Here is a 27005-nt window from a genome sequence, read left to right as displayed (position 1 = left end):
CAATTTCTATTCTATTAGGCTATTAGCATGACAAGCTTTGTTGTCTATTATAGTAGTAATATATTTGAACGCTGTATAATTAAAAATTCGATGTTATCTTTAAATTGATGCAGGATGAGGACTTGCATACTATCTTTTCACGTTTTGGAAATGTGATATCGTAAGTCATGAAATATTTTGAAGATCAGATTGGTTTCTTTTCTAAATAATTTAAATATTGTATTTATACCTTATGTTATTTTTCTTCTCACATCATAACTTCACTGTCTCAGGGCTGATATAATTCGTGATTTTAAGACTAAAGAAAGTTTATGCTACGCTTTTATTGGTGAGTTTAATTCATTATAAATACTTTTATTTTTCATTTTTTTTGGGTGGATAACTTCGAGTCTATCTGATGCAACCTCACCATTAAGATCCAGCATCTTGATTTATAGGTCCTTTGAATTAACTTGCTGATATTTCTCTGCCTGTTTACTTTAAGTTGTGATGCACAAGGGTTTACAAATCTCTTGATCCGTCCAATTGATTGTGAAGTCAACATGTAACTGAGAGTTGGTGGCCCAAGAAGTCAAGTTTCCTGAAATAATTCCACGTGGCTTTTGACAAAGGACAGATGGTGTGTTTCTTCTACAAGATGGCAATGACTATCATGTAGATAATCTGATCAGCTTATTAATCTGCCTTTTGTCGTCTCCATCTTAACACTCAAAGGGAAAATTGCTCTATGTTGTATACATTTGGCAAATCTTTCATGGTTCAACAACAACAACAACATCCAAGACATATCCCAACTTAATGGGGTTGGCTACATAGATCCAATCATAGTTGTTAAGGCGTCTACGCGAACCAAGGCGATGGAAGGGGAAAAAAAACAAGGTGGCACCAGCAAGGCGACAAGGCGTCGCCTAGGCGGTCAAGGCGACAACAGAAATCAAGGCGAGAGAAAGGCGCCTGGACGACTAGGCTTGACAACTATAGATCCAATAAGAGACAATAGATTAAAAATAAAGTAGTAAAAGGGGGGGGGGACAACATGGACACAACTACATGGATCATGGATGTCGATATAATAAAATTAAAGAAGTAATAAGGGGGGGGGGCATACAACTTCGACACAAACTCTAGAGCATCGACCCTTCTTAGCTACATACCGCTTCTTAACTGCCCAACATTCTGCTCTAGGTCTCGAAGAGGTGTGAATACAAAACAACATCACAACAACAAAGTCCAACTAAATGGGTTCGACCGCGTGGATCTTTGATCTCCAATCAGCTCTATTTGAGGTCATACTAGGAGTAAGGCCTAGCCTAAGCATGTCTTTCTTCACCGCTTCTCCTAAGGTATTAGGCCTGCCCCTGGTTCTTTTGGTTCCCTCAATTGGGATCATGTCGTTTTTCTGGACTGGGGCCCCTAAAGGCCTCCCCCATACCACTTCAATTGACTCTCTCTAAGTTTATCATGTATTGAAGCTACTCCCAACCCTGCTCTAATATGATCATTCGTTACTTTATCTTTCTTAGTTTTCCCACTCATCCATCTCAACATCCTCATCTCTGTAACTCCAAGTTTATTTATATGGCACTTCTTCACAGCCCAGCATTCCAACCTGTACATCATGGCTGGTCCAATGACAGTCCTATAAAATTTTCCTTGCAGCTTTAAAGGGATACGCCGATCACACAGTATTCTAGTTGCGCCTTTCCACTTCATTCACCCTATTTTAATCCTTTGGGCAACATTGTCATCTATGCCGCCTTTCTTGTTAACTATTGATCCCAGATATCTAAAGTGGTCACTTTGCGGGATCTCCTTCTTGATGCAGGTTCATCATAGAAATTGGCTTATTTCTTTAGAAATAGGCCTAGGGTTGGGATATATATATGTTGGGCCTTTGATCCCAAGGGTTTTCTATGTAATAGGCCACTTTAATGAGCCTAAACTAGGGGTATATAGGTTGCATACGAGATTAGCCCAATATTTAGTTTATTTTTATGTTTTTTAATTGAACCGGTTCAAATTGGTTGCATCCAATTGGTTCAATTTAAGTGATCATATGACTTGGTTAAGTGGTCATGTGATGTAAGTTGGGCTGGATTAGGATTCTATAAGTCCAGCCAGGTTTTGAGTCTATTTCTTTTAGTATTTTAGTTTCCTAGTCAGTTTAAGTTACCTAATAGGTTAAGGATTGGGTTAGGCCTTTCCTTTTTAGAGTAGAAGTCTATTTTTGAATCTTTTATATAAGGTTGTAAGGGGGCAAAGCCTTGAATACGAATTTGATTAATAAAAAATATTGTTTTGCTGCTGCTGCTTCTCTCTTTAGAGACTGTCTTGTGTGTCATATCAAGAACCCCCCCTTGTGAGTAATATCAAGGTTGAAGGACTGGAATCCCCAATGACTCCTTGCATCTTGTAGATCGGGAGGTCCTCTCTTAGCTTTTCTTCAATCTGCTACTGTTGGAGATCAGTGTTAATTCAAGTAAGTAGTTTTATAATTCTGCAATTTCATTCCTCTTCTTAAGCCTCCACTTAACCCTAATCGATTCCCATAACCCTAGCCTCACTCTAAAATCTGTCCAGCCTTATCCCTCCACTCGATCTCAGTTGCAGCCCAATCTGTCCATCAAAACCCTAAATCCAATTCTGCCCTAAATTGCAGAATTTCGTAACTCATCCAAACCCTAACCTAACCTTTTTATACCAAATTAACCCCCTAGACCTGCCCATTAATACCCTATAAACCTCTTTCCCAAAATCCACCCCTAAACCCTAGATCCTGAAAACACTCCATTTTTACAAGGCCTCTAACCCGAAACCCTAGATTTCCAACTTCATCCAAATCAATCCAAACCTACACCAATAGACTCCTAAAAACCTGCACATCATTACCAAATAAAACCCTAGCTCGAAACCTTAACCCTAACCCTAATTCTACCCTAATTAGCCTAAGTTGTCCCAATCGGCCAGCCTTGTTTGGTGATCCTATTACCCTGGTTCCTAGTGGGACTACTTCTACCTAAGACTACATTACTTCTCCTGAATATTCACCACTTCATTATGAAGTGGTCCAACATTTCCTTTAAATCATTCCAGATTGAACTCTATCGTCCATCAATAGGATAAGGAATTTTGGTCACTTTTAACATTAGCAAACCCACTGATGTGTTGGGTACCATCTTGAATGCATGCAATGATGTAGACTATTATACTGAAATCTAGTGAAAAACTGATTATTAAATTGGAAACTCCTAAGATTTGAGTTCTTGAAATTTTGGAAGGACAAGGAAATCCCCACTGCCTCTTGATTTAATTTGAGTGAAAGGAATTGCTACAAACTTTCAGTTCTTGTGTACAACAACTATGGTTAACTCTTTTTTTCTAGTGAGTTCTGTTACAGGGTGTTTGTTTACTTTGTATGGTAATGAGTGTTCCACCTTCTACCTTACTTCCCTTTTCCATGAAGTTTAGAGAATTTTGCTTGAAGAGATAGGACTAACTGGGTAATGCCACAGTCCTTGCCAAGGTTGCTTGACATTGGGAAAGGTCATTTTTCCAGTTACTGGGATGAACTTTGGTGATGTAGGTTCATCATAGAAATTGGCTGAAATAGGCCTAGGGTTGGGTTATATACATGTTGGGCCTTTGTTCCCAAAGGTTTTCTATGTATTAGGCCACTTTAATGAGCCTAAACTAGGGGTATATAGGTTGCATACGGGATTAGCCCAATACTTAGTTTATTTTTATGTTTTTTAATTGAACCGGTTCAAATTGGTTGAATCCAATTGGTTCAATTTAAGTGATCATGTGACTTGGTTAAGTGGTCATGTGACAACTTAAGTGGTCATGTGATATAAGTTGGGCTGGATTAGGACTCTATAAGTCCAGCCATGTTTTGAGTCTATTTCTTTTAGTATTCTAGTTTTCTAGTCAGTTTAAGTTACCTAATAGGTTAGGGATAGGGTTAGGCCATTTCTTTTTAGTGTCTAAGTCTATTTTTGAGTCTTCTATATAAGTTTGTAAGGGAGGCCAGCATTGAATACGAATTTGATTAATAAAAATTAGCTTTATGCTTGCTGCCATTGCTGCTGCTCTTTGTGAGTGTATATCCTTGTGGATCTCAAGGTGGATAGGCTGGGTGGACTCCTGCGACTCCTTGCGTCTGTCCAGTACCGAGAGGTTCTTCTTCTTCTTCAATCGAGCTTCTTCAAGCTGCTATTGCCTTTGAAGGAGATCAAACCAGTAAGTAATTTTAGTTTCCTGCATATATCCTTCCCCACCATCCATCAAACCCTAACCTCCATTAAACCTGCAACTCCTACCTTAACTAGGACTCCCTCATAACTATAGATCTGACCATCAGTTTCAAACCACACTTCCAGCACACAACCCCCACACTTCTCCCTACACTCGATCCTAAAACCCAGCTCATAATTCCCGCTCTATCCCCTCCATTAAAACCCAAAACCTGCAATTCAATTCTGTCCAGAATTGCAGAATTTTAAAACCTTCCCAAATCCTATTATTTATATGCGATAAAAGCACCCTAGATTTGCATATTAAAGCCATATAAGACCCATTCCCAAATTCCCATCCTAAACCCTAGAATTAACCTAAAACCTAGTGTTGTCCATTCGAACCAGCAACCCCTTTTGCTATTGATCCTGTTATCCGGCTCCTAGTAAGTCTCCTACCTATCTAGGACTACATTACTTGGCCTTTCATTCTGGCAGCTGTCACTTGGAGCCTTTGCCTAAAGAAATACTAGGGCTTTTGATAGCTACTCTTGGCCTTCTTACAAGGTAGCCTACAAACAAAGGCCAAGGAGAAAATGGTTATGTCAAGTGTTAAGTGCCATGTCTATTGCAGAGATTAGAAGGAACTAAATCCCTCCCCTCCCCCTGTTCCTTGTATAGTATAGAGGCCTTTCCTTATAAACCTGTCTTATCAATGGGGCGGTGGGGGGGATCCTAAGATTCAACTCAAATTGTCACACTTAATTCACTCTTAAAAATTGCCTTTTTCTTGGTATAATCTCATGAAGCATGACATATTATGTCCTGAAATTGTGCCACAGCTACTTCTGGAGATAGTCTTGAGGACTTCTAGTGAACTAAATAGAGATTAACAATCTGTCCAACTGCCTATCAATTGGAGGGACTTGATTGCCAAGTGCATTGTGTATTCTGTTTTTTTTTTTTTTTTTTTTTGGTGACATTGTGTATTCTGTTGATAGGTCAACAAAGCTCATTTCTCTGGTGACTGTAGAAAACGCATGTTGTTCCTTTCTTTCTCTTGTATTTCAATTTGCATTATTACTAGGCTATTCATTTAATTGTGCTGCTATTTTAGTTCCCCATCTAATCCACTTGTACATTTAGTTGTGCTTTGTTGCGATTTCCATCAATATTGATAAAGATTTAAAGAATGATGTAATGGATGTTAAAAGAATTGGTGATATGATTATATCCATCAAGTTTGTGTTGGAGAAAGAGGTGGTCAATATAATTAGTGCTTATGCACCCCAAGTAGGATTGGATGAAAGTAGTAAGTTACAATTTTGGGAACATATGGATGGATTAGGGCAAGGTTTTAGTCAAGGAGAAAAGATTATTATAGGGGGGTGATCTGAATGGACATGTTGGGAGAGATCATAGAGGCTATTAAGGTGTACATGTAGGATATGGTTTTGGAGAAGAATGAGGGGATTTCAGTTTTAGATTTTTCTCTGACTTTGATTTATCCATTGTAAACACATATATTGAAAAGAGAGAGGAGCCTTCAAAAGTGGGCATAGTAGCCAAATAGATTCTTTCTAACTAGAAGGTCCGATAGGTTGTTATGTAAGGACTGTAAGATTATACCAGGAGAGTGCCTAGCCAGTAACCACACAACATAGATTAGTGCTCATGGATATATGTCTCATTACGCAGAATCATAAGAAATGTGAGCTTATTTGACCTAGAATAAGGTGTTGGAGTTTAAAAGGAGATACCTTGACTTTATTTATTGATGAAGTGGTCAAACAAGGAAAGTGGGACTGTGATGGAGACACTAAAACGATGTGGAACAAGATGATTGCTTGTGTTAAGAAGGTTGCTAAAGATGTCCTAGGTGAATCGAAAGGAAAACGTTATTCTTTCTAGGGAGACTTGGTAGTGGGATGATGAGGTTCAAGCTGCCATTAAGACTAAGAAAACTAGTTTTAAGACATGGCAAAGGACTAAGGATGTAAATGATCTAAAAAAGTATAAATTAGCCATAAATGAAGCTAGGAAGATTGTGGGAAAGAAAGGGCAAAGAAATATGAAGATCTTTATAAAAGTCTGAGCACAAAGGAAGGGGAAAAAGTTATCTATAAGATTAGCTAAAATAAGGGAAAGGAAGAGCAGAAATTTTGACCATATTAGATATTTAGATGTATTAAAAGTGAAGATAGGAAAGTACTAATAAGGGATGAGGACATTAAGAGGAGATGGAAAGATTATTTCTACAGCCTACCAAATGAAGACATTTTGAGTAATAGAGTCTCGAAAGACTGCATTACCTATCAAGGCACCACATGTCGTAGATATATACGAAAAATTAGGGTGCTTGAACTTAAAGAATAGCTTTAAGGAGGATGAAAGTTGGCAAGGCACCAAGGTTCAAATGGGGTCCAAATATAAGTGTGGAAGAGCTTAGGAATCTGCGGTTTATCTTGGCCTACCAAGCTGTTTAATACGATTATGAGCACAAGGAAAATGCCAGAGTAATAGAGGAGAAACATTTTGGTTCTGATTTATAAAAATAAAGGTGATATTCAGAGCTGTAGAGGATGGGTCTTGGTGCAACAGTATGGTTGCTCCATTGTGACCAAGTGTTGACAGGTTCGAGTCTCTGGAACAGCCTCTCCGCAAAGCAGGGTTAAGGCTGCATACATTATGACCCTTCCTTGACCTCGTAGTGGTGGGAGTCTCGTGCACTGGGTGCGCCCTTTTTGTATTCAGAGCTGCAATAACTATAGAGGCATAAATAATGAGTCATACTATGAAATTATGGGAGAAAGTTATTGAAATTTACCTGAGACAAGAAACTACTATTACAAAAGGCCAATTTGGTTTTATGCTAGGAATATCTACGACAAAAATTATTAGTATTTACTTACTTAGGAGACTCATGGGAAGATATAGAGATTTCAAGGAGGATCTCCATATGGTCTTTATTAATCTAGAATAAACTTATGATAGAGTCCCTAGAGAGTTAATCTGGCAAGTACTAGTGAAGAGAAGTGTTTCAAGTAAATATGTGGACACAATTAAGATATGTATAATGGTGTGGTGACTAGTGTAAGAACTATGGGGGATCAAGGTAGTGAATTCCCAATTTCAATTGGGTTACATCAAGGATCAGCTTTAAGCCCTTATCTGTTTGCGCTTATCGTAGATGAATTAAAGAAAGACATTCAAGATGAGTTTTCTTGGTGTATGATTTTTGCCAATGATATTGTTTTGGTGGATGAGATAAAAGCATGGATTAACGTCAAGTTGGAGCTATGGAGATCAACCTTGGAATCACAAAGTTTTAAAATAAGTAGAATGAAGACAGAGTATATGGTGTGTAACAATTATACTAGGACGGATAATGAGGTGGTGAAAATTGATGAGAGAGAGATTCCGCAAAGTGATTATTTTAGGTATCTTAGCTCAATCATAAATAAAGAAGGTGATATAGAGGATGATGTTTCACAGAGAATTAAATAGGATGGATGAAGTGGAGAGGTGCGTCCAGAGTGTTGTGTGATCAGTGTATTCCTTTAAAACTTAAAGGAAAATTGTATGGGACAGTCATACAACTAGCTATGATGTATGGTGCGGAATGTTGGGCAGTTAAGAAGCATCATATAGATAAACTCAGTGTAGCAGAGATGAGGATGTTGAGATGGATGTGTGGCAAAACTAGGAAGTATAAAGTAAGGAATGATCATATTAGAGCTGATTTGGGAGTAGCTCCAATACATGATAAGCTACGAGAAGTCGTTTGAGGTGGCATGCCCATGTTCAACTGAGGCCTTTGGATGTTCCAGTATGGAGGAGTGATTTGATTCAGATTGAAGGAGCTAAAAGAGCCAGGGGCAGACCTAAAATGACTGTAGGAAAAGAAATGAGGAAAAACATGCATAGCTAACGCCTTGTATCAAGTATGACCTCAAATAGAGCTGATTGGAGGGTGAGGATCAATGTCACCGTCCCCATTTAGTTGGGATAAGGCTGAGTTGTTGTTGTTGTTGTATTTTGTAATGTTCTGCCATTGCTATTAGGATAACTTGGAATATGTATTGAGTTTAAAATTGACTTTTGATGGATAAGTGGCCAAGTATGAAAGATGAACTGAAAAATAAATGCATATGAAGAGGGTGGGAGTAGCCCCAATACGTTATACGATAATCAGCTGAGATGGTTTGATTATGTACGATGAAGGCAAATGGTGAAATCCAATTCATGCCCAAAACTCAAAGTGTATTAAAGCAGTATGCTTGGATGTATAATTTTGAGCTTCAATACCTAAAACTCATAGAGGGTGAGCCTTGGTGCAACGGTAAGGTTGCTCCATTGTGACCAAGAGGTCACGGGTTCGAGTCTGGAAACAGTCTCTTTGCGAAAGCAGAGGTAAGGCTGTATGCTTGGATGTATAATTTTGAGCTTCAATATCTAAAATTCACAGAGGGTGAGCCTTGGTGCAACAGTAAGGTTGCTCCATTGTGACCAAGAGATCACGGGTTCGAGTTTGGAAACAGTTTCTCTGCGAAAGCACAGAGGTAAGGCTGCGTACATTATGACCCTCCCCAGACTCTGCAGTGGCGGGAGCCTCGTGCATTGGGTACGCCTTTTTAATGTCTAAAATCACACTTCATTTTTATTCTTTATTTTTAAGTTGTATTGTTGGAGTAGAGATTTCTGCTTTCGTAGGCACCATTGGGGAATGCTGTAAAGATGAACAGAAAAGAAGGTTCTATAAACCACAATTTTGTAGGTTGGGTGTCAGATGTGATGGTTTGGCTACGTACCAATAAGTCAAAACTCAAAAGGTGAGATATTATTCGTGTGCGTTATTCAAAATTTTAAACCAGACTGCATTAGATCTAAAATTTTGGGGTTGAAACCCCGATCTCACATTTTATACTTATTTTTTTTTAAATAAATAATGTTGGCGAGTGGAGATTGTTTGTGTACGCACCATTGGACAATCATGTAATGGATGACCTGGTAAAGAAGGGTTTGCAAACCATAAGTTTGTACTGGGTACCATTTATCTTGGTATTGTTCTGATTTTACTTGTTTGCTTTTTAGTTTAATTGCCCATTTGGCCATGGCTCTCCGTCTATTACCCTCTCTCTTTTTCTTTTTCTTTTTCTTTTTCTTTTTTTTTTGGGGGGGTTGGGGGTGGGGGAGGAGAGGAGCGAAAGGAAGTAGAACAGGAAAAGAACCATAATTTTAACTTTGTTACCGATTTGTTGAGAATCTTTGTGTGTGTGTGTGTGTGTCAGAGGGTATTGTGTGTAAGGATATTGAGAGAATATCCTAATTGGCCAGGATAATGGTCATTCTTTCTAGAGAGACTGTGCTGTGCATGATAACAAATGATCATCCTGTTTCTCCGAGTTCTAAGCATTAAAAAGTAAGCACCAATAATTTGTTTCCGAAGTATTTTTCTGAATTAGCATCATTAGTGGTTGAAATATGGAGAAAAGATATCAGTCTGAGAATGCTAGAAAAAAGTGTGTAGGTTTCCGAGATAGCAGCCGAATCACATTTCTTGTTTGTTCTTCAAAATTGGTTCTTTTAGTCCTAGGCCTGAATAGATAGTGACTTTTGATATTTCCTTAAATCCAATTCCAGTTTCTGGTTTAAAAACTCATACCCGAAGCTGCAAATCACTCCTATTTCAACCATGAATTCTGCTGTTTAGATTCTTAAATTTGGGTCTTAGAATTTTAGGTTTTATATGTCTTTTGCTTTTTCATTTTATGATATTGAGTATGCAATTTAGTAGTGAAAAGTCTCTTTCAGTTAAGTAGCAGATATAGCCAATATTGTGGCCTATAAAAGGAGCACTACAGGATGTTCTAACCATCAGTTCACAATTTCTCCAGCAAAGCTTGTTTCATATTCCACTTCTCTGGTTATAATTATTTTCTTTTGTGTTTTTTTCTTTTTTCAGATTATAAGACCTTGCTTCAAGTTTGTTTCTGTGTTAGCTTCCATTCGGTAGTATGGTTTACTCTGAAGACCATGTGAATACTTGTTTAAATGTGCAAGCCTCTTGGATGTATAGTGAGACTTTAGCTTTGAGGCATTTTTCTAGAATGTTGTCATGGTCAACAGCTTTAAGAATATTGCACTCGTTTTGTTTTCTCATTTTCCATTCTTTTTCCCTTGACCTATATTTTTTTCTGCGTATCTAGGGAAAGCTAATATTTGTGATATTCATTTGATTTTGGTCTATGTCAAAGTTCTATTGGCTGAATTTGATAACAATTTTTTTGTAATATTCTTTCTTGCCAGAGTTCGAGACCAAAGAGGCTTGCGAAGAAGCATACTTTAAGGTAATACTAGATGATTATTTTTTGGTTCGTTAGTTTCTGAATTCTACTTTGCCTGTATGCACTCTACATCCTTTTCACATTCATATATTTAGTAATTATCTGGTTCATTTGCATGTGTCTGTCTTTCCAGTGCAGAAAAAATATGGATTTTAAAAACCAAACAAACCCAAAAAAGGAAAAACTGTAGAGCTGCCAGGTATTAATTTTCATAGGATACGTTTGATGAGAAGTAATTCTTTTCTTTGCCAACTGCATTCTGCACAGGGTCCATATTCAAGAGATTGCAAGTTATTGTTTGGTGGTCCCTGAATGATTTCTTTTCAGCCCAAAATCAAGTCGGTTAGGTTCAACCTATATGAAGGTCCGGCTGATTTTATCTTGGAGTTATAGTTGTGATCAATTGAATAATGGGTTAACCCTTAGATTGCAGAACTTAGTAAAGTATGGAAGCAGTATTGGTACACATGACAGTGTTCCATGTACTCTTATCAATGAGGTGCAGTATTGGTTATTTTAATTTACTACATAATAAAATTAAACAGTTAAAAGCAAATTTGACATCATTAATGTAAAATAAACAATTTCTTAGTCAAGGAAAGAAATTTTTGAGGGGCGAAGGGAGACGACAGAGAATTATAGGGCCTGGTGGGAGAGAGTGCTTGAGCATCCTTGACAATCTGAGAAATCTTTGAGGGTCTCATGATCATAGTTGTCACGGCATCTAGGCGACCCTAGGCGTTGCAGGGGGGACAAAAAACAAGGTGAAACCAACAAGGCGCAAAGGGCGTGTGGACGCCTAGGCGTTGCCTAGGTGATGCCTTTACAACTGTGCTCTTGATTATCTTCTGAGAAGATTAAGATAACCCAGTGAGCACATATGAGCAATGAAACTTACTTTAGGCCGCCGACTCACCTGAAAGATTAGTGTTATCAAAACCTGAATTCTGAGAATGCTTGAATGATCAATGAGATCAGTCAAGCTCTCTATTTATAATAATAATAATAAAAGAGATTACAAAAAGGAAACACTGTTCATGGCACTGTTCACGACACTGTTCACGTGAACAGTGTCACAGCCCAAATTACAACTCTACCCTTGTTCAAAAGTACATAAATAAAGCATAAATAAAATACCAAAAGTACCCTTATAATATTGGGTAAGTGGGTAACACATCTCAACACTCCCCCTCAAGTTGGGGCATAGATATCACACATACCCAACTTGACTAGGCTAGGATAAAACAACTTTCCAGGCAGTCCCTTGGTGAAGACATCAGCAAGCTGATCAGAAGAAGTCACAAAGGGAATACAAATCTGTCCATCTTCTAATTTCTCCTTGATGAAATGCCTATCCACTTCAACATGCTTGGTACGGTCATGCTGTACCGGGTTGTGTGCTATGCTAATTGCAGCCTTGTTATCACAATATAGCATCATAGGAAGGCGAATAGGAATACTCAGATCGTGTAGCAGACCTTTAAGCCAAAGTAACTCACAAATCCCTTGTGCCATAGCTCTAAATTCAGCTTCGGCACTAGAACGAGCAACTACATTTTGCTTCTTGCTACGCCAAGTGACAAGATTTCCACCTACAAAGGAGCAATACCCAGAAATAGATTTTCGATCTGCAGAACCAGCCCAATCAGCATCGGTGTATGCTTCTATCCGTAGGTGACCATGTGAAGACAAAAGAATGCCTTTTCCAGGAGCTGACTTCAAATAGTGTAGAATGCGAAGAACAGCCTCCATATGTGAAGTGTAGGGATTATGCATAAATTGACTCACAACACTCACAGCAACAACAATGTCTGGACGAGTTTGTGAAAGGTAAATCAGCTTCCCTACAAGCCTTTGGTAACAGCCTTTATCTACAGGCTCACCCTCATTTTCCTTGAGACAAACAGTGGGATCCATAGGAGTATCCAAAGGGTGGCAGCCTAGCAAACCTGTTTCAGCCAACAAGTCTAGGACATACTTTCTTTGGGAGAGAAATATGCCTTTTGAAGATCTGGCCACTTCAATCCCAAGAAAGTATCTTAACTTCCCTAGATCCTTGATCTCAAACTCCTGGCCGAGGAAGGTCTTCAACTGTCTGATATCATCACCATCATTGCCAGTAACCACTATGTCATCCACGTAGACTATAAGAACAGTGAGTTTTTCACCAACCCTCTTAATAAAGAGTGTGTGATCAGCATTACTCTGTTTATAGGCCACAGAAATCATGGCCTTGTGGAATCGACCAAACCAAGCTCGGGGTGACTGTTTCAGCCCATACAATGCACGCTTTAGCCGGCACACTTTTCCTTTATTTTTGTCACAAGAGAACCCTGGTGGAATGTCCATATATACCTCCTCCTCCAGTGCTCCATTTAGGAAGGCATTTTTAACATCTAGCTGCTGCAAATCCCAACCAAGGTTGACAGCACATGATAACAACACACGAACTGTATTCAGCTTTGCAACAGGTGCAAAGGTCTCCTGGTAATCAATGCCGTATGTTTGAGTGAAACCCTTGGCCACGAGTCGTGCCTTATACCTATCCACAGTGCCATCCACCTTCTGTTTCACCACAAACACCCACCTACATCCAACGGTTTTCTTCCCAGGTGGAAGAACCACTAGCTCCCATGTGTTATTTTTTTTCAAAGCTTCCATTTCTTCCATTATGGCTGCCTTCCACTTTCCATCTGATAGAGCTTCCTGCCAATTGTTAGGAACACGAACAGAAGAAAGAGAAGAAATAAAAGCATGAAATGATGGGGAAAGGGAGTCATAAGACACAACATGAGATATGGGATGTTGAGTGCAAGTTCTGACACCTTTGCGAAGGGCAATAGGCAACTCAAGAGAAGGAATATTACCTGGTGGAGAGGCAGGTTCTGGATCCAGGTTCGGCAACTGGATGGGTACGGGAGCAACAGTTGATTGAACCTGCTTATGTTCCTTTGCATAGGTCTTCATTTTGCTAGCATCAATCATACCCTGAAATTCACTAATGGCCCTCTGGACAGGAGTCTGGGCTGGTGTGGTTTGCTCCCCTTGTACAGGAACCTCTCCCCCTGACTCAGGGGGAGGAGGAGGAGGACTAGAAGGAGGCTGAACGAGCGAAGTAGGCTGAATAGATTTAGCCTCATCATGAACCAACTGGAGTGGAGGTGGGGAGTCTAAAGTCAACACATCTTCGCTAATACTCACCCCTTGAAGATGTGGGGACACATAGTAGGAGATACTCTCATGAAACACAACATCCATGCTGACAAAAGTCAGGCGGGATGGAGGGTGATAGCACTTGTACCCCTTCTGTGTGGCAGAGTACCTTAAGAAAATACACCGAAGACTACGTGGGTCAAGTTTGCCCGGGGACCTTGTATCCCTGGCATAGCAAATGCAACCAAAAACCTTAGGGGGAACAACAAAGGAGGAAGAGCCAAGTAATAGCTCAACGGGGTCTAGAGTTAAGGACCCGAGGGGCAGCCTATTAATTAAATAGGTTGCGAAGAACAAGCATCCCCAATAAACGGAAGGGACATTACGGGCAAACAGGAAGAGCACGAGCTACCTCCAAGAGGTGGCGATTCTTCCTCTCAGCCACACCATTTTGGGCGGAGTATCCACACAATCGGTCGATGGAGGATGCCATGGGCAGCCAAGTATTTTTGGAATTGACCTGCCATATACTCTCTCCCATTATCACTCCTTAAAGTCTGAACAGTGGCATTAAATTGAGTTTGAACCAGCTTGTGAAAGTGCTGAAAACAAGAAAAAACCTCACTTTTATTGTGCATAAGATAGACCCAAGTGAACCTGGAATAGCAATCAATAAAGGTGACATACCACCGATGACCCGAAAGTGAAACTTTTCGACTAGGACCCCACACATCAGAATGAACAACATGAAATAAAGAAGATGATCTTTTATTAGAAGTTGGATAATTTGAACGTGTCTGTTTGGCCAAGACACAATGCTCACAAAAAAAATCTTCTTTATTACATGAAGTACTTAATGCTGGAAATAAAGTAGATAGGGTACCTAAAGGGGGATGTCCTAGTCTAGAGTGCCATATGTGTAATTCAGAAGAGAATGATGCTGGGGAACAGCCTAGAAGGTAATGCCTGCGTAGATGTAGGATCTCCATCAAGCAGGTACAATCCGCCATGTACTTTACCCGATCCAATCGTCTTCCCCGAGTCCAGTTCCTAAAAAACACAATGAGTAGGAAAGAAGGTCACTTTACAGTTCAAAGATTTGGTGATACTACTAATGGAGAGAAGGTTAGTGGTAAACTTGGGAATATGCAACACAGAAGATAATGTCAAAGAAGGGGAACAACTAATGGATCCTTTCCCGGATATGGAGGAGAGGGACCCATCAGCAATCTTAACTTTGTCCTTACCAGAAGCAGAAAAGTAAGTGTTAAAAATCGGAGGAACTGTCATGTGATCGGTAGCTTGAGTCTATAATCCAAGGAGTGGAAACTACGATGCACGAGTGACCAACAAAGGAAATACTGCATGGGTAAAGAAGGAACCTGAATTGGCGCAGATGTAGTAGAGGCAACAGGATGAAGTCAACGGGCCGGAGAACTTGAAGTTCTTCCCGGGAGAAACCGATGTCAGGTAGTGGGGCTGGAGCTACACTTTCGGTGTGATTGGCTTTGTTTTTAGACTTAGCACGACCTCTTTTGCTCTCAAAATCAGCAGGCTTCCCATGAAGGTTCCAACACTGAGCCTTAGTGTGATAGGGTTTGTGGCAATGGTCACACTTCACAGGCTCTTTAGCAGTAGTATTAGCAGCAACAGTATCAGCAGAAGTATCAATAGTGGAATCAGCAGTTTGTAAGGCTGATCTTTCAACCTTAGGAGTAATCATCATAGCAGCCCTCCTTGTCTCTTCACTGTGGACATAGGAAAAAGTTTCCTCCAAAGTGGGGAAAGGAACCCGTCCAAGAACCTGCACCCGAATAGGATCATACTCATCATTAAGTCCAGCCAGAAAGTCATAGACCCGAAACTGATCTACATATGTGTGGTGGCAGTAATATCCGCAGCAGTAGTAGGCTGAAACCTAGCATAGTGATCTAGCTGTTGCCATAAGCACTTGAGGGCAGCATAATACTTAGTGATTGTCATCTCCTTCTGAGTAGTGTTTTGAAGAGTTTTCCTGATCTCATAAATCTGAGCACCACTCCCTGAACGACCATAAGTACCCTTGACAGCAGTCCATATCTGAGTAGCAGTGTCAAGGAGAAGATACTGACTAGAGAGGTCAGTTGTCATGGAGTTCAGAACAAAGGACATCACCATTGCATCATTGGCAGCCCATTTAGTACGGGCAGCACCTTCTTCAGTGGGCTGTTTGGTGGTACCAGTAAGATGGCCAGTGAGTCCCCTACCAGCCACAGTCAGGGATAAGATCTGGCCCAAATTAGGTAGTTGGTACCATCAAGCTTGATGGCTGCAGCATAAGGAAGGAAGTCATTCCTAGTCTGATCTCCTCCAGAAGTAGCCGAGGTTATCTCTTAGTCACCCTTAGGACAGCTAGACAGATGTCGAACCTTGAGGTGAACAAAAAAAAACTGATCTTCAAAAAAACCTTGCTAGGCTGAAATCGATTATGAATTCTAAAATTCTGATCTGCAGGAAAAAACTGCACTAATTGGTGTGAAACAGTGGTCGATTGCAGCAGTATGAGTAGGGAATTAACCCACAAAAAAACTCCCCAAACAGCAGCCCAAAAATTCCAAATCGATAATGTGTCAGGGTTTTACAAAACCCTGACAGTTGAGATCGATAAGAAGGGAAAAAAAGGGGCTGAAGCTTTGAGGTCTTCAATTGATAATAATCCAAGTATGATAGATGTTGTCTGAAGCCCTGCCAATGATGCTCCAAAAGAAGTAATCGATCTTCCAAGAGTTGTGAGATCGATTTCCAAAAAAAGGTTGAAGCAGTCCAAATCGCAAAGAGATAATTGCAGCAGCTATCGATCAACTTTTAGGGCATTAAAATTGAGGTGGATTGGAGGGCAGCACTCGAACCATAATTGGATCACCTCATTAGTGCTGCCCTTGAAGGGTTGAGAGAACCAAGCAAAGAGAAAGGAGAGAGAGAGAGGAAGTCAATGAAAAGAAGGGAAGAGAAAGAATCGATGGAGAGGGGAGAGTTTTGAAAACCCTAGATCAGAGAAGCTGCTCTGATACCATGTTATCAAAACCTGAATTCTGAGAATGCTTGAATGATCAATGAGATCAGTCAAGCTCTCTATTTATAATAATAATAATAAAAGAGATTACAAAAAGGAAACACTGTTCACGACACTGTTCACGTGAACAGTGTCACAGCCCAAATTACAACTCTACCCTTGTTCAAAAGTACATAAATAAAGCATAAATAAAATACCAAAAGTACCCTTATAATATTGGGTAACACATCTCAACAAATAGTTCCACTGGACCTTGAAGCTATGGTGCTATGCTCAAGAAACCTTCATTGCGGTTCACCAAGGTCAAGGGTGGATCAAGAGCACAACTGGGCTTCGGTGGTTGGGATAGTGAGAGAGATAAGCTGAGATGCGGGCAAGAGGGAAGGTGGTCGGGCGTTAGGGGGAGGTACCTGGAAACTCAGAGACATGCATAGTTATCAAGGCGGGAAGGTGAACATGGCGGTTTAGAGGGTAAAAATCAAGGCGACACTGCCATGGCAGCAAGGCACCCGCCTAGGCGACCAAAGAGCCTGGACGCCATGGCGTCAATGGAGACAAGTGGTTAATGTGAGGGAATCAGTGGAAGGGTGGATAGAATTGGGAATGGTGTGGGAGAATCGGAAGGGTGGGTGATGTGATATGTCCAAGAGAGGGGAATCAGAGATAGTCAAAAATGGTGGGGAGAAATTATTGGGGGAGAATGGTGGGATTGAGGTTGAGGTGGGTGTCAGGTATGGATAGGTAAGTAAGAGAGATTTAGGGGTTGGGGGAAGTGGGTGGTAGATCGAATCTAGGGTGGGAGGCGAAATTGTAGTTAGAGAGAGTCGGGGGTGGAGTTGAGATAATCAGGGAAGGGTGAGAGGGTGAGGTGCGAGAAAGTCGGGGGTAGGGTTGGTATTTCAGGGAAAGGAGAGGGGGTGAGTCGGTGTTCTGTGAGAGTGTGAGTGGGACAGAGAAAATCGTGGGTGGGAAAGATTGGCAGAGTTAAAGAAGGGAGTTAGGTATGGAGAGGTGGGAGAGAGATAGTTGGAGGTGGTGTGGGTGTGTTAGAGAACTGTGTCTGGGGAAGAGAGTTGTTTTATGGGTCCTGAGTAGGGTAGATGGTGTGGGTGTTAACTACCCGGTTGAATCCTTACCGCCAAGGATCTTCACAATCGAGCTCCACCGAAAAACCAGGTTGCTCAGACCATCGTTCACTAGTCCAAGTGCTTTGTGTGTGGACTAGCCGTTAAAGGGATGGGATATCGGAGACCACCGTTTGCAAGTCCAGGCCTGTCTTTCAAACACAATAACTTCAAATATCTCTTTAGCGAAGGTTTTCCAGCCGATTCTACAGTTTGAACCGAAACACAACAACAGGTCTGCAAATCTCCAGAATCAGATCTCCGCTGAGATCCAACTACCGACCCTCCTCCAAGGAACAGGGTTCCATGCCAGAAACCTGAGAGAGAACGAGAGAGCGAGGGGCTCTCTGGTCCTGCCGGAGGTCTCTCTGTGCAGAGTCGACCGTTAAAGCGAGAGGGCAGAGGGCACCTCAATTATGGATAATCAGTAGTTTATACAAGTTTTACCCTCCCATCTAATTATGGATCAGGAATATATATTTTAAACTGCCTCTCTAAAGAGGTGTCTCTGGTGTGTATGTCTTTGTTCTGCCATGTAATGAGCTGATGTGGCCAATCCGAGCAGTGGATAGCATGAGCACTCTTTGAACTGTCAACATGTCAAATTTTTTTCCCAATCTAAAACACATGGCCCCACCATCTTGTTAGTTTTATGCTCTAGTATTTTTAGCCATTAAATCAATGGCAAGCTGATTTGGCAATTCTATCTGTTGGATAGGAGGACCATTTGGATTAGTCATCTGTCAAATTCAAAGCCAAAACGAATAATATGACACACCATATATTGAACTCTTTCTCTAGCCATCCAAATTTCAACCAAAATTGAGCTGTTGAATTTGTCTCAGTTAAATGCTTTTGAGCCAAAATTTACCAAATGAGTTATGGTGATGTGAACAAGCTGTATACAAATTTTGGGTGCCAACTGCCAACTAAGCTTCCATGTAGGGGATAAATGCACTCAAAGGGGCCAGTCTAGAGATGCATCTCTGGACTGGTTGGTATAGAGAACCCTTTGCAATCATGGGCTTACTATCTTACTTATATTTTCCAATTGTGAATTGTGAACTATCAAGTTATTTATCACTGGGGCAATGACTATTTAATTGAATTGAGTGACCAATTATCACTATCCTTGATGATGATGTTTGAGAGATATATCCCCCTTTTCGGATATCGATGGGTTCTATATTTGTTCGCTCAACCTCTCCCTCAAAAGAGTGCATGTACAGTGACATGGATAAATGTATTGAGATTATTGGGAGCATTTTGATCCATGAGGGAAACTATAAGTTCTAACTGCAAGGGAGAGCTATATTGCCTGATTTCTGTTGCAATTTCCATTTGATAGTTTAGTCATGGTGATAAACTTGTTTTGTTTAGTTTGGTATATCTTATAACTTTATTATTGTAGATGGATAATGCATTGATCGATGATCGAAGGATACATGTGGATTTCAGTCAGAGTGTTGCTAGATTGTGGTCCCAATACAGGCGGAAAGAGAATCAAATGGGTAAAGGTAACAGTTGGAGTCTACTTGTCATTTTCATTGCTGCTATTATAATCTTGCTCAATTATCCATGTGTAATTCATTGATGCCTTAAGAGCATTTCTTTTTTATTTTCTTAGGTTCAGCCATGTTTATCTTCTCTATATCATGATGTAGTTTGCTTGATGGTATGTTACAAAATCAGTGACCCAATGTTATGCACAATATAATTTTCTGTTTTTTTTTTTTTTTTTTTTTTTTTTTTTGTGCATATGTTTATTTTGTTTTTATTTGTTGTCGACTGTAGTTCAAACTTCTTGGTATTGCCAACAGATGTCATACAAACAGGCATTCAACACAGACCCCATAAAAACAGATTCATGCTGAGTAGAATCAAGGAGCCACCGCAAGGGCCAGGGCCAGCAACTCAACCCATTTTTATAATGTCAATGGCCTCTCTCGCCATGCTTTGTCTAGATCCCTCCTAATAGGAAAGCATTGATGTGCTAGGACGGAGGCGGGCGAAGCGCCCTGTGCAATAGCAAGAACCACATGCAACTCTCCGTATCCTGCAATATATCCAAGTCGTCCTCCCTTCACATGAGGGAGCCATCCATATTGACACTGACACACACATACCTGGGGATCCAGGGATATCACCTCGCCCGCTAGGATGAAAATTTGGCTACCCAACCCTTTAAAATTGGCACAGGTGTCATTTACCTCCTGCAATGAAATGCCACACACCCTGCTTTAGATCTTCAATGAGTGAAGAATAGAGGACCAAATCTGTGAGAATTGGCATTGCAAAATAAGGTGGTTCAGGTCCTCACTGGCAATTGACACCTTGTGTCAAGTTTGTTAAGAAGCTAATGATTAATGAATGCGCTGTTTGCCACAGAGTCATGAAGTGCTTAAATACAACTGAATAAATAAGACGGTGGTCATTAGGATCGTAAAAGAGCAAGATAATTAGCAAATATGACTATTAGATATATTGATGAAATGCGAAGAAAGATGAAATTAGGGAAAAGTAAATTAAATGAGGCAAAGAAGAGCTCAAAGTCTTGTGTGCGCATTCTTAATCCCGGTTGCCACTTCAATTCCCACTTAAGGCTTATGTTGCTGGACAGGGTCTTGTAGATTTCCTTCTCCTAGGGCTCTTTTTTGTCTGCCCCCTTTCCATACTGTTTTGATAACTTGAAACTTTCTGTTTGAAGGTTTAATTGATCTTTTGTAATCTTTTTCTCTTGGATAGGAAGTGGTTGCTTCAAATGTGGTGCTCTTGATCACATTTCCAAGGATTGCACAGAAGGAAATGGTACCAAGCAGCTACCTTCAAAATACACATTGAAAGATGAGAACACTCAGCGAGGAGGAACAGATACTGCAAGGTGCATAGCTTCCCTTTGTATATTATGCATCCTGTTGTATTATTGTGCCTATATTCATCAGCATCAATCTATCTGTCCATCCCTCTAATTTGGCTGAAACATCTGTTGTAGATATGATATGGTATTTGACGGGGATGCTCCACCAAATTCAGAACAGCTCAAGTTGCAGCAAGAGTTTAAACCAGAAGACCAAAGGCATAGAGATCGTGAAAAGAAAGATGGGCATTGGCATGATGACAAAAGTAGACGGTACATAGAGGATGAGAGGAAGCGGGATAGTAAAGAAAGTAGAGACTTCGGAAGAAAAGATGTGGAATATCATCGAGATAGGTCAGAGACGGAGAAGCACAGAGAGAGAGAAAATTACAAGGGACATGAAAGCCGTGGAGACAGGAGGGATGAGCGAGATTATAGGAAAAGAAGTGCAGATGGAGATGATCGTGAAGAAAAGGACGATCAGCGAGACAGCAAGGATGATCGAGATTATACAAAGAGAAGTTACAATAGAGATGGCCATGGAGACAGGAGAGTGCAAGATTATAGGAAAAAAAGTGCAGATGGAGATGATCGTGAAAAAAGGAACGATCAGCAAGACAGCAAGGATGATCGAGATTATACAAAGAGAAGTACCAATAGAGATGGCCGTGGAGACAGGAGGGATGTGCAAGATTATAGGAAAAGAAGTGCAGATGGAGGTGATCATGAAGAAAGGAACGATCAGCGAGACAGCAAGGATGATCGAGATTATACAAAGAGAAGTACCAATAGAGATGGCCGTGGAGACAGGAGGGATGTGCAAGATTATAGGAAAAGAAGTGCAGATGGAGATGATCATGAAGAAAGGAACGATCAGCGAGACAGCAAGGATGATCGAGATTATACAAAGAGAAGTACCAATAGAGATGGCCGTGGAGACAGGAGGGATGAGCGTGATTATAAAAAGAGAAATATCGATAGGGATGGCCATGGAGAGAGGAGGGACGAGCGAGAATATAAAAGAAATATTTGCAATGATCATGATATAAAAAATGACCGTCACATGGATAGAAGGCATCGAGATGACAGGAGATGATTGCATGAGCTGGTTAATCTTGTTTCGTTGCCATACAGATGGGAATCCGTCTCTTGCTCCAATCAAGGAATGAAATTTGTATACCAATCCCCCCCCCCCCTCCCCCTTCCAAAAAAAGAGTCTCAGAAAAGGGTAAAAACTAAACAGAGTGGAGGCAACCCAGGGCATTGGTTATTTGGCTGTTTTGGATTTTTCATTTTAAATCTTCTGAACTTCTTTTAGTGTTCCCTTTTTTTATTACTATTATTTTTTTAGTATCTTTTATGAATTTCTTTCCATTCAAATCTAAACATGATGAAATAGACTAATGAGATTATCTAATATTGACTACCTAGTGGAGGTGAAGCTTTGGTCGATGCCCATAGGTTACATGTGTATCGATCAACATCTATGTCACAAAAATATTTAGTGTTAATATCGCATATAAAGGTTCTTAGCTGCATGTGCATGAGTTGGAAAGAAAAGAAATCACTAGTAGTCATTTTGTCAATGGATAATCAATTCATATATTCATAACTTCATACTCAATGATTTTTTTTTTTTGTTCGGTATTCAATTTGGAAATCGGTCAGTTTGATGCCACACAGTTTTCAATTGATCCCAATACTATCATTCCTCCATCCAAAACCAATCCAATAAAGATCAATTCGGTTCAATTAACTAAGTTTTGATCGATTTTATCATTTGGGATTAGGTTTTGATGTCGTTAAAATTCCTCCACACATATTTGTCGTAGTCTCGTAGGTAATCCTCTCTCCGGATTTTTATCCTCTCAATTTACAGTCGGTCAATTTCTGTCAATTTCCCTGTTAGAATGTCGAGAAGTGGTTACTTGAAATCGGACGGTCAGATTTCAATCCCCAAATTTTACCCACCCAATCCTAACCTAACCCGAGTTGGCGAGATACCCGTTTGTTTCTCCTCTCTCCCCTCTCACTCCTCCCTCTGTCGATGCCGAGCACAACCCTGACGATGACGATGGAAGATGACTCAACAGGATACTCTAAGATGGTTTCGCTTTACTTGGTCTTCCGGGAATGAAATTGGAATCACACATCGAAGGTGAAGCAGAAGGGAAAAAAGATGGAGAGGAGAAGAGATTATCCAAAGAAACAGAAAGAGAGCACTGCAAATTTGGGCACTGCAATGGAATTTGAAGGACATTTTAAATATATGAAGTGTCATTATAAAGCATAAGTGGGTTTCTTACAGGAACTAAAGTTTAAGGTAGTGAGTAGTAAGGAGGGTTAAAATACAGATCGAACTTTTAAGGGTAATGGGTTACATGTTCTAAAGAATTTTTAGGTTAAGTTTTTCCTTAAATCTGATGATCAAAATCAATTTCAGATGAGTGTTTCTTAGAACAAATGGGCAAAATTAATTCCTGGCTTGGTTTCTACATGAAAGATTGAGATTCTTCAAGGGTTAAAATACAGATCGAGAATTGGGAGCTTTATTTATATATTTTGAATAGACGGAAGATCGAACCGGGGAGGGGGCAAGGTACCAGCCAGGAGACTTGCACTCGAGACCTCCTAGTGAATATGGGCATGATCCGCATCACGGCTCACCAACTAAGCTAGGTAGTTGGTGGGTTAAGTTACGGTTGGATGTGTGAAATTTAGGCATTGAAATCTGACCGTCCAATTTCTAGTATCCACGTATCAACATTTTTTAAGGGAGAAATTGACAGAAATGAGACGATAAAAATCCACCTCTCCCTTATTTTCATATTCATTGTCGAAAACAGAAAACCTAGTTCCCGTGCGTTGTGCCATACCAAGAAAGATAGATGCGGAGGAGAATGGGAGGGGGATCTCCTTCGGTCTTCAATCGTAATATGCTTCTTCGTCGCCTCGAATCCTGTAGGCACAAGTCGTCGAGCGTCGAAAACATAGTGGAGTACTTGCGTTCAACGTTTCCTGATTACAGACGAATCAAGCAACAACCCTTCTCCAAATACGTCCAGCAAACTCTTGAGTTCCAACAAAGAAGACAAAATTTCTCTACTTTCACGGAAGAGACTGACTCCAGAGCATCCTCCCCAACCCCTGCTCGTAAGAAGCTTAAGAGAATTAAGCAGAGAGAGCAAGATCGTCCTTTGACCTCATCTGTGGCATCATCCTCTTCGTCCGGCAATGACGATGAGTCGGATGGTGCGGTTTCCATTTCTGAAGGTGCAGTTTATGAAGAGAAGGTGGAACCGGAGTTCGATTTGATGAAGTCAATGCTTCGTTCAAGTTACAGTGCATCAAAGAATATCGATACAAAGGTTAAGGCTGAGGAGAAGAATTTGGAGATGGAAGTTATTAATAAAGAGAAGAAGATTGGTTTGATTGGTAGAGATGGGATTGAGACGTTGGGTGTGAGGAAAGAACTGAGTAGTAGAGATGGTTATGAGGTGAAGGGGAAGGATAAACCGAGGTTTAGGGATCTCGGTGGGATCAAAGGGGTTTTGGATGAGTTGATGGTGGAGGTACTTTTTCCACTTTACTATCCGCAGCTGCCTTCTTGGCTGGGAGTGAGGCCCATAACTGGGATTTTGTTACATGGACCGCCTGGTTGCGGAAAGACACAGCTTGTTCACGCGATTGCTAATGAAACTGGGATGCCCTTCTATAAGATTTCAGCTACTGAAGTTGTTTCTGGTGTGTCAGGTACTTAAATCCTTTTATTTGGCTCATGCTTTTCTTGTTCTTTCCATTTATCTTCCACCAGGTTATGTTGTGACTATATTTTGAGGGTAATGTCTAATATGTGGAGAAACCCATTTCTTAGTTAAGTCAATGACCTTCATAGCGAGAACCTGTGACCTTCAACTCCACTTTTCATCTTTCCTGTGACGGCGTAATTGCTGTTGTTTTCTAGTACGTTTGTGTGATTCCATTATGTATCCATCGTCAGGTCTTCTTGCTGCTCTATGCAGTATAGATTTTTAAAGTGCTGTGCCAAGGTAATGGCTCCTTTGCAATCAGGAAAACTGTTGGATGGTGGATGGTCTTGATGTTTCGATACAAGGCTGTTAGGCTTCGTTTTTTAGTATGAGCTACATTGTTATCTTGCTTCATTATTGAAAAGAAACTGTCTACCGTCCATGCAACATCTGGTACGTAATGACATCAATAGCCTCACCTTCTGGGTAGCAGCACACTTGTTGAACTTTCTTCCCTTCAGGTTGCCATCCAATAGTTTGATAGGATAGGAAGCAAACAAGTTACCTAACTAGTTTTACTTTATAAAGCCTCAAAGAGAAGGTCTTCCTACATAAATAAAGCCATATACCAATAGCCGTGTTGGTTTGGACAAAGAATTAGAAACCCTGGCGATCTCGCATTGCCAGCACTACTTTATGCCTCATGGGGTCACATGAAAAAAAAAGGGCATACCCAGTGCGCGAGGCTCCTACCACTACGGGGTCTGGGGAGGGACATAATGTACGTAGCCTTACCCCTGTTTTCATCAATGTACTAAAACTCGGGTCTCGGTACCAACTTGGCTCTTGGAAAAACCGAGACGAGTCGAGATCTCACCGAGTTGGTGCATTTTTTTTTTCCAACTCGAAGCCTCAACTTTGGATCAACCCGAGATCTGGACCCAAGATCCGAGATCTTGCCGAGATATGTCGAGTTAGGTAAGGTATTTAAGTGGTAGGTGGGTTAAAAAAATGGGTCGAAACCGAGATCCGAGATCTCGACGAGATATTGCACTTTTGAGACTTGCAGGCAGTCTTGTCTCGGCTTTTCCAAAAACCGAGAAACTCGGCGAGATCTCGCGAGTTCTAGAACTATGGTTTTCACAGAGAGGCTGTTTCTAGACTCAAACCCGTGACCACTTGGTCACAATGGAACAACCTTACCGTTGCACCAAACCAAGGCCCGCCCTCTATATCAAACCAGCAAGAAAAAGTAAAGGCGGAGTATGAGGAGATATTTCCATATCAAATGGATAATGGATTAGAGATGGTTAGCAATGGACCTGTGTAGAAACCATTGGCTCAGAAGTCTAGCCATCCAAAACTTTGTTAGTTGACAAACTGAGTTCTGTATCAATCTGATGTGAAATGTGGTTCTTTAATGGAAGAATTGCTCTGCCATATTATCACCATAACCTTTTTCTAATCTATATGGAATTCATCTTAGTTTAAGACTTTTTTATGGAATTGCCTCTAGGGTACCCACTATGGGATAAAGTACACTGTATATTACAGGATTAACATTAGATCCATTTGAACATGATTGACTTATAACTCCTGGCCAACCAGGGGATAATTGCATGTTATGTTCTTTATGAGTTTGTTAGTCCACAGGTCCAGCATTTCTGTCTTCTGTCATTACATGAGTTGCGTTCAGGAAAGCAAGAGAATCATAATATTTACGTGAATGTGTATTAAGTTATTGCACTTATTAACATGACCTTATAATCTTTTATTTCTCCCTCATGGTTGATTGAGAAATAAACTTCTTCTAAGGGTAAAATTATCTTATAAAATTTACTATATGTGTACATATTTTCAAGCAACCAATACCTTCCATTACAACGTAATATGTGCCTATTTTTATGGTTGCGCCATGATCAATGCCTACAAAGCCTTCAGTTTATTTAGTTTGTTAATTGAAGTGCAAGAATGTGTTCTACCAAAGATCTAAAACAAGCCAAGTAGCCAACACAGTAAATCAATAAATGTAAATGCCTCTTTTTACTAATCAATAAACACAGTACACCAATAAATTGGAGCTAATCTCTTTTGGACTCATCCAAGTCATTGATATGTAAGACCTTATTGGGTATTGAAGATTATATGGGGTAGTTATTGCAGTACTCAATTGCAGCATGATTTGTCTCTTTGGCTGAATTTGATATGGTTCGGTTCCAATGGAAGTTTATAGGATAAGGTATGTTTACACTATATTCATGCTGATAAATGCTACCTATTCTTATCAGTTTTGTTACCATTTCTGCAACTTCTAAACTGTATAGTCAAGCCAAGTCTAGAAGAGGAAATAAAACTAAGTATGGGAGCTTATCCCGTATGCAACCTATTTACCTATATTTTAGGCCCATAAAAGTGGCCTATTACATTAGAAACCCATGGGATCAAAGGCCCAACATGTATGTAACCCAACCCTAGACTTATTCCTAATAGA

The 27005-nt window shown here is 40.3% G+C and overlaps 2 protein-coding genes across 3 annotated transcripts in view; both read left to right on the top strand.

Moving 5' to 3' along the window:
* The window catches only part of LOC122651311 (peptidyl-prolyl cis-trans isomerase CYP59), a 44748-nt gene extending 22805 nt beyond the window's left edge, over positions 1 to 21943 (top strand). The window contains exons 10-16 of one of the 2 annotated variants that reach the window (XM_043844654.1): positions 114 to 160; positions 273 to 328; positions 10542 to 10582; positions 19320 to 19425; positions 20654 to 20789; positions 20901 to 21785; positions 21837 to 21943. In XM_043844654.1, the coding sequence (XP_043700589.1) occupies positions 114 to 160; positions 273 to 328; positions 10542 to 10582; positions 19320 to 19425; positions 20654 to 20789; positions 20901 to 21785; positions 21837 to 21861 (1296 nt within the window). In that variant the 3' untranslated portion in view covers positions 21862 to 21943. Of the gene's footprint in view, positions 1 to 113; positions 161 to 272; positions 329 to 10541; positions 10583 to 19319; positions 19426 to 20653; positions 20790 to 20900 lie in introns of both variants that reach the window. The other variant, XM_043844653.1, reaches the window with a different exon arrangement.
* Positions 21944 to 23653: 1710 nt separating this feature from the next.
* On the top strand, positions 23654 to 24526 carry LOC122651203 (cell division control protein 48 homolog C-like). Its single transcript, XM_043844510.1, has one exon. It carries the CDS (start codon positions 23654 to 23656, stop codon positions 24524 to 24526), a length of 873 nt encoding a protein of 290 aa, XP_043700445.1.
* The last annotated feature ends 2479 nt before the right edge of the window (positions 24527 to 27005 follow it).

This window comes from Telopea speciosissima, chromosome 2 (genome assembly GCF_018873765.1).
Source record: "Telopea speciosissima isolate NSW1024214 ecotype Mountain lineage chromosome 2, Tspe_v1, whole genome shotgun sequence".
NCBI classification, from domain to species: Eukaryota; Viridiplantae; Streptophyta; class Magnoliopsida; order Proteales; family Proteaceae; genus Telopea; species Telopea speciosissima.
The sequence above is the reverse complement of the archived record's forward strand: the minus strand, read 5'-3'. Positions and strand labels throughout refer to the sequence as shown.

Coding starts and splice junctions, on each gene's coding strand:
- LOC122651203 (XM_043844510.1), top strand. CDS start 23,654: ATGCGGAGGAGAATGGGAGGGGGATCTCCTTCGGTCTTCAATCGTAAT.